Source organism: Hypanus sabinus, chromosome 16, assembly GCF_030144855.1.
Source record: "Hypanus sabinus isolate sHypSab1 chromosome 16, sHypSab1.hap1, whole genome shotgun sequence".
Lineage (NCBI taxonomy): Eukaryota > Metazoa > Chordata > Chondrichthyes > Myliobatiformes > Dasyatidae > Hypanus > Hypanus sabinus.
Genome location: NC_082721.1, coordinates 42,478,359 through 42,491,652, shown reverse-complemented (window position 1 = coordinate 42,491,652; position 13,294 = coordinate 42,478,359). Strand labels below are relative to the sequence as shown.

The 13,294-nt window shown below is 41.1% G+C and overlaps 1 protein-coding gene across 5 annotated transcripts in view; it reads left to right on the top strand.

The window, feature by feature from the left end:
- Positions 1-13,294, top strand: part of kdm4b (lysine (K)-specific demethylase 4B) — a 558,544-nt gene that overhangs the window by 105,032 nt on the left and 440,218 nt on the right. For all 5 annotated transcript variants that reach the window (XR_009516110.1, XR_009516111.1, XM_059991637.1 and 2 more), the window contains exons 5-6: positions 875-989; positions 7,514-7,707. Coding sequence is in view for 3 of the 5 variants with exons in the window: in XM_059991637.1 (XP_059847620.1) it covers positions 875-989; positions 7,514-7,707 (309 nt within the window). In the remaining 2 variants the exon portion in view is untranslated. The remainder of the gene's footprint in view (positions 1-874; positions 990-7,513; positions 7,708-13,294) is intronic.

Genomic DNA, 13,294 nt, shown 5'->3' with positions numbered 1-13,294 from the left:
TATTCTGTAGATTAAAAAAAATCCACTTTAATTAAATCCCCTAAAAGGCTTTTTTTCCTAGAGAGATAACTTCAGTCTAACCTTCCTTTTCTAACCATAATTAACCCACCCTGGAAGCCAGATTGAAAATCCCTTTTGCATTCTCCCTCTAGTTCAACTGAATTTGTAATTCCCTTTCACACCTCTAAAGTTCAGTGCCTCCATAAGACCCTCAGTACCTATTTGTTACTCAGTGTCTTTGTATTATACATGCCCCCCCCCCCCAACCCTCACTGGCTATTGCTTCAGAGATGCTGCATTTGCTTCAGTCATCTTTTTGCATACAATGCATCTTAGATGAATTATCTCACACTCAACAGACTTTTCTGACTTTTTGTGCCCACCTTGATTATTACCCTTTAGCCTGACACTTCCCTTGTGATCCTGAGGGCTTCTATTTCCCCAATTTTAATTGGCACATTGCTGAAATTCCTGCTTAGCATGTTCCTTTTGTTCAGTAGTTAGACATGACTTTGGCTTAACAAATCCCTGGTAACTGCTCTCGATAAGCCTGTGTTGTCTAAGTGCTGATTTACACTCGTTACTGTTTAATAATATGCCCTAATCATTCACCCTAACCCTTTCTGTTTTTGTATTAGGATAACAGTACCACACATTTGCAATCTTTCAGACTTCTAACAGCACACCTGTAGTTAAAGGGGTTTGGGAAATGGTAGAACCTCCATTCTTCCATCCCTTGCTTCCTTTACGAGCCTGGGGTACATTTTATCCAGCAATCCAACCTGGAATTTATCCATCTGCAATCTATCAAAACAGAGCAACATATTTATGGAAGGAAAGTAATATAAAATAAAATTTAATCCCTCTCTTTCAGATATTGTACACCACGTCATATAGATTTTGATGATCTTGAACGCAAATACTGGAAGAACCTGACCTTTGTTTCTCCCATCTACGGAGCTGATATCAGTGGTTCTCTGTATGACAGTGTGAGTAGAGGCACTTTTCAAAAAGAGCATGAATCTTTTTGTACAAATAAACATTTAGTAGTTCCCCTTCAAATTCAGCCTGCATGTTGCAAGTTGTGAATGTGATGCCATGAAAATGCTTTTCTCAGGGTTTTATTTCATCTTTGTTCTAGGGATCATTACGGTTTTTCTCTTTCCAAAAGAAGGGTTTGTGCCTTCAGTGTATCATAATTTGTATTTATACCTGGCAACTTTTCATTGAGCATGCTGATTATGAATGGTGTTTCAGAGGAACACAAGTTCTGAGATGCAGTGCATGATAATTCACAGCTATCTACATTACCTGTGACTGCACCTAGACATTACTGTGTCCCCCACATAGTGTTCAAAGCAAAAAAAATCAAAATATAATGGATGGATGGATTGCAATAACTTTATTGGAGATTTGTGAAGCAAGTGAATGAACAAATGTGATCATGATATGCAAAATGCTAGTGGGAAATGTGTCATTAAATTATAAAGGAACATAGTCTCATGTTGACAAAAAGCCCCTAAGTATGCAAGAGGAGCTGTAAGCCAGATCATTCAATCTGCAGCTCAGCAGTTGTGGAATTGTTGAGTTGGCCACTATCTGACTTTGTGTTGATGAATGAAACAGTTCCCTCATTACATACTGGGAGCTAGAATATGCTGACTTCTTATTGTGCAGGAGCACTTCCCATTCAATGATGGCTCTGCCAGGATTTGCTTCCACCACAAGACTGACAACAAATAGAAGGCCTCTTGGCAAAGTGAGTTTCTGGGAAAGAAAGGATCATGATAGGGTTTGGAACGCTTGGGGAGGGGTGAAGTTTTGTTTGTGAAGGTTGTGTGCCTCAAATATTAGTTCACAAGGCAGAGGGTTTCTGGACAAATCCAATTTGCACTTAACAGATTGGGCAGATACATCTGAGCATAGCAATACTATCACCACTTCGCACGTCAATGGACATTTTTTTTGTTCAGTTGTATTCTTTCTTGCATACTTTTTAAAAATTAAATGTTTCTCCAATAATATGTGTTTATGATGCTGCAAGTTTTTCCATTGCATCTGTGTATACATGTACTTGTGTATATGATAATAACCTCAACTTTGACTTTAAAACCACAGTTTCTGAATTATGTCATTTAAAGGGAAGCAGTTTCTTGGAAGGTTTATTTTATCTAAGAGGATGGGTTCTCTTATGAGCATAGATGAGACAGGTTAGGTTGGTGTCCATTTGGGTTTAGAAGAACATAGAACATTACAGTGCAGTACAGGTCTTTTGCCCCACAATGTTATGATGACTACTTCACCTACTCCAAGCCTGTATGAAGCTTGAGATTGTTTGGGTCTGTGACTTATGGAAGAGTAATGTGCCAGACTTAAAAATCAAGCGAGGCTTGTCAGGATTTTCTGCAGAGTTTGAAATTGTTTGGATTACTTGGCAGTTGGCTAGGGCCAAAAAAAGAAGTGAGATTTGAATGGGTCAGGGGGTTAGAGTGGAGAGCTGAAGCTTTGGCTCATGAGGCTTCAGAAAGAAGAGGTGGAGGGCAAGTTGCTTTCCTGCTTTCTTTATAGCATTGGGAATGCCTGTTAGGATGGTGGAGTGCTCTTATTATGGAATTTTGGAAGACAGGATGTGGCTGTGGCCATTGCCCTCAATAACAGGTATATTGATTTGCATACTATTTGGTGGGGGTGTGTGTGGAGAATGACCTAGCAGAGGAAAGCCATGGCAGTCAGGTCTCTGGCGCTGAGTCTGGCTCTGTGATTCAGAAGGGAAGGGGGGAGAAGAGGTGAGCAGAAGTGATAGGGGATTCATTGGTTTGGGGAGTGGAGAGGTTCTGTGGACAAGAAAGAGATTCACAGATAGTGTGTTGCCTCTCAGGTGCCAGGGTCAGGGACATCTTAAATCCAGTCCATGGCATTCTTAAAGGGGTAGATGAACAGCCAGAGGTCATGGTCCATCTCAGTACCAGTGACTTGAGGAGGAAGGGTGAGAAGGTGCTGCACAGTGAGTTCAGGGAGTTGGGTTCTAATTTAAAGGACAGGAAGCACCTCCAAGGTGGTGATTTTAGGATTGCTACCCGTGCCATGTGCTCATGAGGCTTGAAATAGGAAGATGATACAATTTAACGTGTGGCTAAGGAGATTGTGCAGGAGGGAGGGCTTCAAAGTTTTGGATCATTGGGTTCTTTTCCAGGGTAGTAATGAGGACAAGGAATAGTCGATGAACTGAATAAGTACTTTGCATCAGTCCTCACTGTGGAAAACACTTAGCAGTATGGTGGGAATTCCAGGTTTTGAGGACATGGTGTGTGTGAAGTTACCATTACTAGAAAGAAGGTTCTTGGAAAGCTGAAAGATACGAAGGTAAATAATTCACCTGGACCAGATGGTGTACACCACAGCATTCTGAAAGAGGTGGCTGAAGAGATTGTGGAAGTTATAGTAATGATGTTTCAAGAATTACTGGTTTCTGGAATGGTTCTGGAAAACTGGAAAATTACAAATGTCGCTCCACTCTTTAAGAAGGGAGTGGGGCAGAAGAAAGGGAAATCTAGGCCAATTAGACTGCTCTCAGTAGTTGGGAAGATGTTGGAGTTGATTGTTAAGGATGTGGTTTTGGGATTCTTGGAGGCACATGATAAAAAAGGCCGTAGTCAGCATGGTTTCCTCAAGGGAAAATCTTGCTTGACAAATCTGTTGGAATTCTTTGGAGAAATAATAAGCAGGATAGACAAAGGAGAATTGGTTGATGTTCTGTACTTAAATTTGCAGAAGGCCTTTGACTAGGTGTCACACATGAGGTTGCTTAACAATGTCTGAGCCTGTGGTATTACAGGAATGATTCTGGCATGGATAAAGGAGTGGCTGATTGGCAAGAGGCAAAGAGTGGGAATAAAGGGAGCCTTTTCTGGCCAGCTGCTGGTGACGAGGTATTCCACAGGCATCTGTGTTAGGACAGATACTTTTTATGTTGTATGTCAGTGATTTGGATGACAAAATTAATGGCTTTGTTGTAAAGTTTGCAGGCATATTGAAGATAGGTGGAGGGGCTGGTAGTTTTGTGGAAGTAGAGGCGCTACAAAAGGACTTGGACAGATTAGGAGACTGGACAAAGAAGCGTCAGATGGAATACAGTGTTCGCAAGTGTATTGTCATGCTCTTTGGAAGAAGAAATGAAAGGATTAACTTCTCTAAATGGAGAGGTAATACAAATAAAACTGAGGCACAACGGGACTGGGGAGACCTTGTGCAGGATTCCCTAAAGGTCAATTTGCAGGTTGGGTCTGAGGTGAGGAAGGCAAATGTGATGTTAGCATTCATTTCAAGAGGACTAGAATATAAAAGCAAAGTTGTAATGTTGAGACATTAGAAAGCACTGGTGAGGCCTCACTTGGAGTATTGTGAGCAGTTCTATACCCTTTATTTTAGAAAGGACATTCTGAAACTGGAGAGGGTTCAAAGGTGTTTCACAAAAATGATTCCAGGATTGAACAGCTTGCCATATGAAGAGCGTTTAATGGTTCTGGGCCTCTACTCACTAGAATTCAGAAGAATGAGAAGTGACCTCATTGAAACCTATCAAATGGTGAAAGGCTTTCATAGAGAGGATGTGGAGAGGATGTTTCCTCTGGTGGTAGTGTCTAAGACCAGAGGACACAGCCTCAGAATAATGTGGCATCCTTTTAGAACTGAGACACAGAGGAATTTCTTTAGTTAGAGAGTGGTGAATCTGGGAATTTGTTGCCATGGGCAGCTGTGGAGGCCAAGTCTTTATGTATATTAAAGCAGAGGTTGATAGATTCTTGATTGATCAGGGGATGAGGGGACACAGGGAGAAGGCAGGAGATTGGGGATGAGAGGAAAAACAGATCAGCCATGATGAAATGGTGGAGCAGACTTGAAGGCTAATTCTGCTCTTATATCTTATGGTCTTCTGGAAGATGAGATCTGCCCAAACTGGATTGTTGGCATCTGAACTGGAGGGGGCCAGTATCCTTGTGGGAAAGTTTGTTAATGCTGCTCCAGGAAGATGGGAACTAGATGCCAGAGCAGCCAGTGGAATGGTTGTGGGGAAAGGAGATGCTAGGTCTGCATATGAAGAAATGAACTAAAATACTGAGGTGGGAATTATGGTGGTAATAATGCTCTTTGTGTTTATTTCAATGCAATGAGAATTATAGATTAGCTAGGTGATCTTGGAGCATGGATTAGTATGTGAAATTATTGTTTTATTCCATTAGTGAGATTTAGTTACAGGAGAGGCAGGAATAGTGGCTCAGTGTTCTGAGTTTCCATGGTTTTAGGCATGATAGAAGGGGAGGGATTAAAGGGGCAGTGGTGGCAATGCTAGTCAGGAAAAGTTTCGTGGCAGTGTTCAGACAGGACAGACTGGAGAGTTTGTCTACTGAGGCTATATGGGTGGAACTGAGGAAGTAAGAAAAGGATGAACACATTAATGCGATTATATTATAGATCTTCCAGTAGTCAGCAGGTTTTAGAGGAGCAAATTTGAAGGATGATAGCAGGCAGTTGGAAGAAAAATAAGATTGTAATAGGTGATTTTAACCTTCCACATATTGTCTGGGACTCCCACAGTGTAAAAGGACTAGATGGAAGTAGTTTGTCGAATTTGTTCAGGAAAGTTTCCTTAATCAATATATAGATGTCCCAATTAGAGGGGCTGTGATTCTGGGTCTCCTGATTAGGGAATGAGACTGGGCAGATGACAGAAGGGGAACATTTTGCATCTCGTGATCATAATTCTATTAGTTTCAATATAAATATGGAGAAGGGTAAAATGTTTTCCTTGCATTGAGATTCTAAATTGGAGAAAGGCTGATTTTACTGGCATCAGAAAGGATTTGGTAGGTGGTGATTAGGGTTGCATATCATCACACTGGGCCTTTTAACAGTCCAAATGAATGGGTTTGACCCAATATATTGACAGTGTATTCCCCTCCATGGACGATCTGTTGAGCTCCTCCCAGAGTTTTCCGTTTGTTGCTCCATAAAGAGTGCGTTCTTGAATGCTTTGGAATGGATTTGAAAAGGGATAGAAGAATGTGTTTTAATTGTGGCCTTCATTTAATCAAATCTCATGTATAAATAGATCTTACTGTCAACATCTTAATTAAACAATAAATTGCTGCTGGGTTTTATCTTTGCAAATCTTCACAATAGCTCATGTGCGTCAGAAGCATGTTGTATTACGTGTTTACTTTACCCTTTATGAATTTTCAGTACATTTACTTGAGTTAACATTCTTTGTCAAAATTTATTATGCGCGTGCGTGTGTTTGCGCATCCAGACATTACTCATTTAAGCTTGATCCTCACCCGTGTTTGCAGATATCCATTTTATCTGTGGGTTGATGAACAGCAATGGTTCCCTTTCTAAATTGGTGACACTGAGTCCAGTTGAATGTTGTCTAACAAGTAGAGATATCAGTGTACATTTACATGTGATAGGTGGCTAAGCATGAGTTAACTTGCTGGAATTCTGCTTAAACTTAAAAAAAAGGAAACTACCAGCTGGTTGTGTACCTATGTTGATTTAATTTATTTTAGAATCTTTTGTAGATTAAGTCTTTTTCTGTGAGATAAAACTGGTCCTCTTTTTAATTTTAGGTTATTGTTTTTTGATCCAGATCAACATGTCAGTTGTATTTGTCATTGTTTAAATTCACCAGAGTGGGAGGAGTTGCTGTGGTGAATCTTGTTGCAGTTGCATTGATACAGATTTGGATTCCCTCATGATTCTTGACAGAATAGCAGATGGTGTGCTGTTAAGATTGACATGCCTTCTAATTAATTCGTGTCTGTCCTTACAGGGAGGTTTAAGTAATTTATTTCTTTAATCCTCGAGATGTGGAAGCAGTAAAGATCTACATTGCAGACTCCATTACAGCTGTATTTTCCTTGAACTAAAGAAATAAATAAATAGGCATCCATTAGTCTCGAGAGACCATGGATTTGCACCTTGGAAAGTTTCCAGGGCGCAGGCCTGTGGAGGGTTGCATGGGAGTCCGGCAGTTGCCCATGCTGCAAGTGTCCCCTCTCCAATGCCACCGATGTTGTCCAAAGGAAGGGCAAGAGCCGATATAGCTTGGCACTGGTGTCGTCGCAGAGCAATGTGTGGTTAAGTGCCTTGCTCAAGGACATGACATGCTGCCTTAGCTGAGGCTCGAACTAGCGACCTTCAGATCACTAGTCTAATGCTTTAACCACTTGGCCATGCGTGGTTAAAACATAAATTTGCTGTTTTAAAATATGACAAACTTTAATTGCTGTTTTAACTTAGTTGTCTGCATTTTAAGCCAATTATGCTCTTATTTTATATCAATTAATAATTTTATTACATTGGATTGACTGCATACACTACAGTACCCAAATGTTGGGTTAAATTTGTGCATGTAGGCATTTGAACACTGCACCATGCAGATTCTACTACACATTATAGTGTATGGTCTAAAAGTAATCTGTTGTAACCTTTCCACTGCCACCATTTGTTACAGAACATTGAGGAGTGGAATATCGGAAATCTGAACACATTGCTGGATATGGTGGAGCAGGAGTGTGGAATTGTGATTGAAGGTGTGAATACTCCATACTTGTACTTTGGAATGTGGAAAACCACATTTGCCTGGCACACCGAAGATATGGATCTCTACAGCATTAACTATTTGCACTTTGGAGAACCCAAATCTTGGTAAGTTCAGATACTACATGGATGCTGATTTGACAAATTCTTTCACCACCAGCCACTGTTACTTCATTAACTGCAAATGTTTAACAACAAATAATTGTACTTTGGCATATTTAAAGTCAATGCCATTTTGCCAAATGGGTACATCAGTTATCAATCCTGACTACCTTACTTGATATTTCAGGATATTATACAGGTTTCTGCCAGGCCCCTGCTCCCTGCTCTGCATCACTCACTAGAGGATAGTGTTTAAACTGTTGGAAGTTTCCTTGATCTATATTGGAGACTTTTGACTTTCTGGTATCTCTCATGTTATAGGCAGCACTAATAAACCTAAGCTGGACCTTTACCTACAGTTTTGATTATACGAATAATTGTGTTTTGCCAGAATAGGGATTGCATTGTTTTGCATTGCGTAGAAACCACTGTCACTGGTCACTGTCATTGTCACAGTAGGGACATTGTCATGCCGTAAGTAAATTTAGCAGGCATGATCCTGAGTGTGTAAAAATTGAGGCCTGTTTAACCTATGGTAATAAGTATATAAATGTGGATAATCGATAGGAAGAAGTACTGTCGATGTTTCGGGCTGAGGACCCTCTGTCCTGTCGAAGGGTCTCGGCCCGAAACCTTGACAGTGCTTCTTCCTACAGATGCTGCCTGGTCTGCTGTGTTCCACCAGCATTTTGTATGTATTGCTTTAATTTCCAGCGTCTGCAGATTTCCTCGTGTTTGCTTTTTAAACGTGGATAATTGTTTTTTACTGGTCATATTCCTTCAAGCTCAGTTACTGTAACTTTGGAAGTATCTTTGGGCTGTGATAGATACTCATCTGTTGGGTGCTAATACTATATTTGTTGTTGACTTGTGTCATCTTGTGGTCGGCATTAATCTGGTAGATGCACACGGATGTTTACGTGGATTACACTTTACTTCAGTTCACTATGCTCTGTAAGAAGTAAGGAACTTGATCACAAAATAACATAATACACATTAGCAGCAAGAAAGAAAAGGCTAGATTTCCTAAAAGAGCTTTCTTCAGAATTCCTGAAGCCTTGGTGAAAGAGGTTGCTGTTCCAAATGTCAGATTTGCACATAATTGCAATTCACACTGCGTGTAGAATACCTGCCCAATGGAGACATGGCCCAACTTTTGGGGAATTAACTTTCTATGAAACATATTTCTAGAGGAATGCAGCGTGCAATTCTTCTGAAACTCGGTGAAAGAAAGGTAAGTTGCTTTTCTTCAGCCTTTTTCTGATTCCTACACCCAAGTTTTTCAGATGAGATGGGAGTTCAGCCTGTACCTTCTTGATTACTTTATGGGCCAGAGAATTTTTTTTAAAGATCTGGTATAATAATACAAGGCATCTTAAAAGATGTTGGTTGATGTCTTCAGGACTTGCTAAAAGCTTTATTAATAGTGTCCTTGTCCCACCCACAGAATCATCCTTCGGTTGCCAATATTTTAACTAATCTTCAGTGTAAACCTCCTTCCTGATGGTGCTCTCTTGCTAGCTACCATTTACAGTAGCTTTACTGCAATTAAATATGAGTGCAATCCAGGGCTGTTCCTTACCACTGCTCTGTTTTGATGTATATAGATAAATAAAGCAAATCTTTGCAGTCATTAATATATTTCCTAGCAGAGACCTGCCTTCTGGATGCAGATAGTAATGCAGTGAAGCTTTCAGAAGTGTGGCCAGCCAGAGTTGGTAACACTGATCTTCCTCAATAACCAGCGTTAGGGTCCAAGGCTTTGCTGTTGAATTTGTTGCCAGGTTTTGATGCTGTCTTACTCCTTTTGGCTCATGGAAAATTATTAGAATCATTCCCATTTTGTTGAATTTTGAGCCCTTGCTGATAAACTAACAGGCTCTCATAATTTTCTTTATATTTACTGAATTTCACTGTAAGCTTAATGGTAGTCAAACCTGCTGTGGTAGTTTTCAGTTACTTCAGTGGGACGAGTTGCCTGCTTTCACTTAACAGATCTATTCTGTCAAATTATTTTAAATAGATCTTTGTGAAGGGACAATGATGGAGGAATTAAAAAAAAAGCCCTTTTCAAGTGGAGCCACAAATTCTCAATTGGGTTGAGGTCTAGAATCTGACTTGGCCACTATAGGACATTAACTTTGTTGTTTTTAAGCCATTCCTATGTAGCTTTGACTTTATGGTTGGGGTCATTGTCTTGCTGTAAAACAAATCTACTCCCAAGTGGCAATTCTCTTTCAGACTATATCAGGTTTTCCTCCAGGATTTCCCTGTATTTTGCTGAATCTATTTTACCCTCTACCTTCAAAAGCTTTCCAGGGCCTGCTGCAGTGAAGCATCTCCCAGCATGAACAGTATACTCTTTCATACACTTTCAGTGCAACTTTGAGGGAATCGATGAGTGTGAATGCCAAGGTCCCTCTATTCTTTCACAGTGCTAAGAATCCTGCCATTAACCCTGTATTTGCTTTCAATTTTGATCATCCAAAGTCCATCACTTCATACTTTTCTGGATTGAACTCTATCTGTCATTTCTTAGCCCAACTTAGCATCCTGTCAGTGTGCTATGACAACCTTCTACACTATCCATGGAACCACCAATCTTCATGTTCTCTGTAAGCTTACTGACATACTCTTCCAGTTCCTCTTGCAAGTCATTTATAAAAATCACAAAAAGCAGAGACCCCAGAATAGATCCCTGCGAAACACACGTCGTTAAACTGCAGGCAGAATACTTTTCAACGACTATCACCCTCTGCCTTCCACTGGCAAGCCATTTCTGAGCCCAGAGCCAAGCTTCCTAGATCCCATACTTCCTGACTTTCTGAATGAGCCCACCATTGATAACTTTGTTGAATGCCTTACTAAAATTCATACCTACCACATCCACCTTTCTACCTCAAAAAAAAAAGTCATGTGGCATGACTCGCCCCTCAAAGCAATGCTGACTATCCCTAATCAGACTTTGCTTCTCCAAATGCTTATAACAGTTTGCCCACCTCTAATGTAAGACTGTCTGGTCTGAAATTCTCACGATTACCCCTATTAACATTTCTTGACCAAAGGGTGCAAAGATTATCACTAAAGGCACAGCAGTCTCTTCCCTTGTTTTCCATAGTAACCTGGGGTATATACAATTTGGCTCTTGGGTCTTATCAGTCCTAATGTTTTTCAAAGGTTCTAGCACATCCTCTTTCCTCTTTCTTAACCTGTTCTTGACATGCTGTGGCATATTTGCATGTTCTATGCAGTCCTCACATTCGTCAAGGTCCCTGTTACTGGTGAATACTGAAGCAAAATATTCATTGAGGGCCTCTCCTACCACTTATAACTCCAGGCATGTTTCTTCTTTTATCCCTGTTTGGTCCTACCTGACTCTAGTCATCTTCCTGTTCTTCACGTATGTGTAGAACATCTGAGAGTTTTTCTCAATCCTACTGGCCTTCACTTTTCCCCTTCTAGCTTTCCCAAGACTCTTCTTCTGCACCTTCCTGGCTACAATATAATTCTTAAGAGCCCTGTCTAATCCTTGCTTTCTAAACCTTAAGTATGCTATCTTCTTCCTCTTGGTCGTGGTTACTCACCCTACCATCATTTCTCTCACTCAGTGGGACAAACGTTTCCAGAATCCTTAGTGTGTTAAACAACCTGCACATTTCCATTATACATCTGACAAAATCTGTTCCCAATTTACTCTCCCAAGTTCCTTCCTAATAGGATCATAATGAGCCCTTCCCCAAGTAAATACTTTTCAATACTGTCAGTTCTGATGCTTGTCCAGGGCTATGTTAAAGTTCAGGAAGTTGTGGACACCTACTCAGGGATCTATCATCTGACCAGGTTAATTGTCTGTTACCAGATCCACTATGGCCTCTTCTCTCGCTGGCCTGTCTGCATCTTGTCTCAGGGATCCTTCCTGTAGAATCCTGACAAATTCTGCTCTATCCAAAATTTTTGCACTAAGGAATTGCCAGTCAATATTGGGGACGTTGAAGTCACCCATGACAACCTTCCTTTTTTTGCTTCTCTCCAATATTTGCCTCCCAGTTTGTTTCTCAGTGTCCCTGGGGCCTAGAATATACTTTGAATAGAGTGATTGCTCTTTCCTGGTTCTGATTTCCAACTACAGTTGTAGACGACCCCTCCATGACATCTTCTCTTTCTGCAGTTGTGATACTATTCCCAGTTATCAATACCACTCCCTCTCCTCTTCTATCTCCCTTCCTGTTCCTTTTGAAACATTTAAACCATGAAACATCCAGCAGCCATTCCTGCCCTTCTAACAGCCAAGTCTCTGTACTGGCAACATTGTCAGAGTCCCTTGTTCCTGAAACTTCTCACATTAAAGTAAACACACTTCAACCCACCCAACTGTCCCTACCTATCCTTCTCACAGTCTCTCTACATGTTACATTTACCTGAACACTAACTACTCTATCCTCTGACCTACCACTCTGGTTTACATTTCCCTGCCAAGCTAGTTTAAATCCTCCCAAACAGCTCTAGCAAACCTGCCCACAAGGACTTTGATCCTTCGCTGGCACTTTTTTGTGGCAAAAGAAACCCCAATGATCCACAAATCTGTAACTCTGCCTCCTGGACCAATTCTTCCGCTACACCTTCATCTGCCACATTGTCCTATTCTTTTCTTCACTGGTGTACGGTGTAGGCAGCAATCCCGAGATTACTACCCTTGAAGTCTTGCTTTTTAGCTTCCTTCCTAGCTTCCAATATTCACTCTTCAGGACTTCATCCCTTTTCCTAGCTATTTCTTTGGTACTAATATGTACCACAACTTCTGGCTGCTCATCCTCTTCCTTAAGAATGCTCAATCTGGAGATTTGATCTAAGAATCTCCTGACCCTGGTATCTGGGAGGCAACATACCATTCTGTCCACAAAGTCTCTTGTCTGCTCCTCTATTGAAACCCCTATTACCACTGCTCTCCTCTTCTTCCCTGCATCCCTTCTGAGCCAGCCACAGAGCCGGATCTGGTTGTTGCTGCTTTCCATTGGTAGGTTGGTTCCCCCCAAGTGGTATACTTAATTGAGGGAAGCAGCCACGGGGGTACTCTGCACTGGCTGGCTATTTACTTGCCCTCTCCTGACAGTCACCCTGTTACCTGCCTCCTGCGACTTTGGTGTGATAATCTCCATGAAGCTCCTGTCTGTGAGTCTCTCATGCTTCTGAATGATCTGTAGTTTATTCAGCTCTAGCTCCAGTTTCCTAACATGGCCTGCAAGGAGCTGTAGCTGGGCACATTTTGCAGATGTAGTCATCTGGGACACTGGAGGTTTCCCTGACTTCCAATATCGTGCTAGGAAAACATTGAGATATTCATGTTTATGCCATCTCAGTGATCTCCTGTCATGTTCCTACTTCCCAATATTGGAGGTGATGTTGTAAACTCTTTTCCAAGTTTTTGACTTATGTTATGGTACTTTCAGTAGTAATAAACCAGAGGAGGAGTGGTCTTGCACAGGGAAGAAAGGAAGAGGCCAAGTGGTGGGGTGCAAGAGAGAAGAAATGATTTGCTAAGGATTGGAAGGAGGAGTATTGGGGTAAAGGAAAACTGAAGGAGAAAACCTTCATG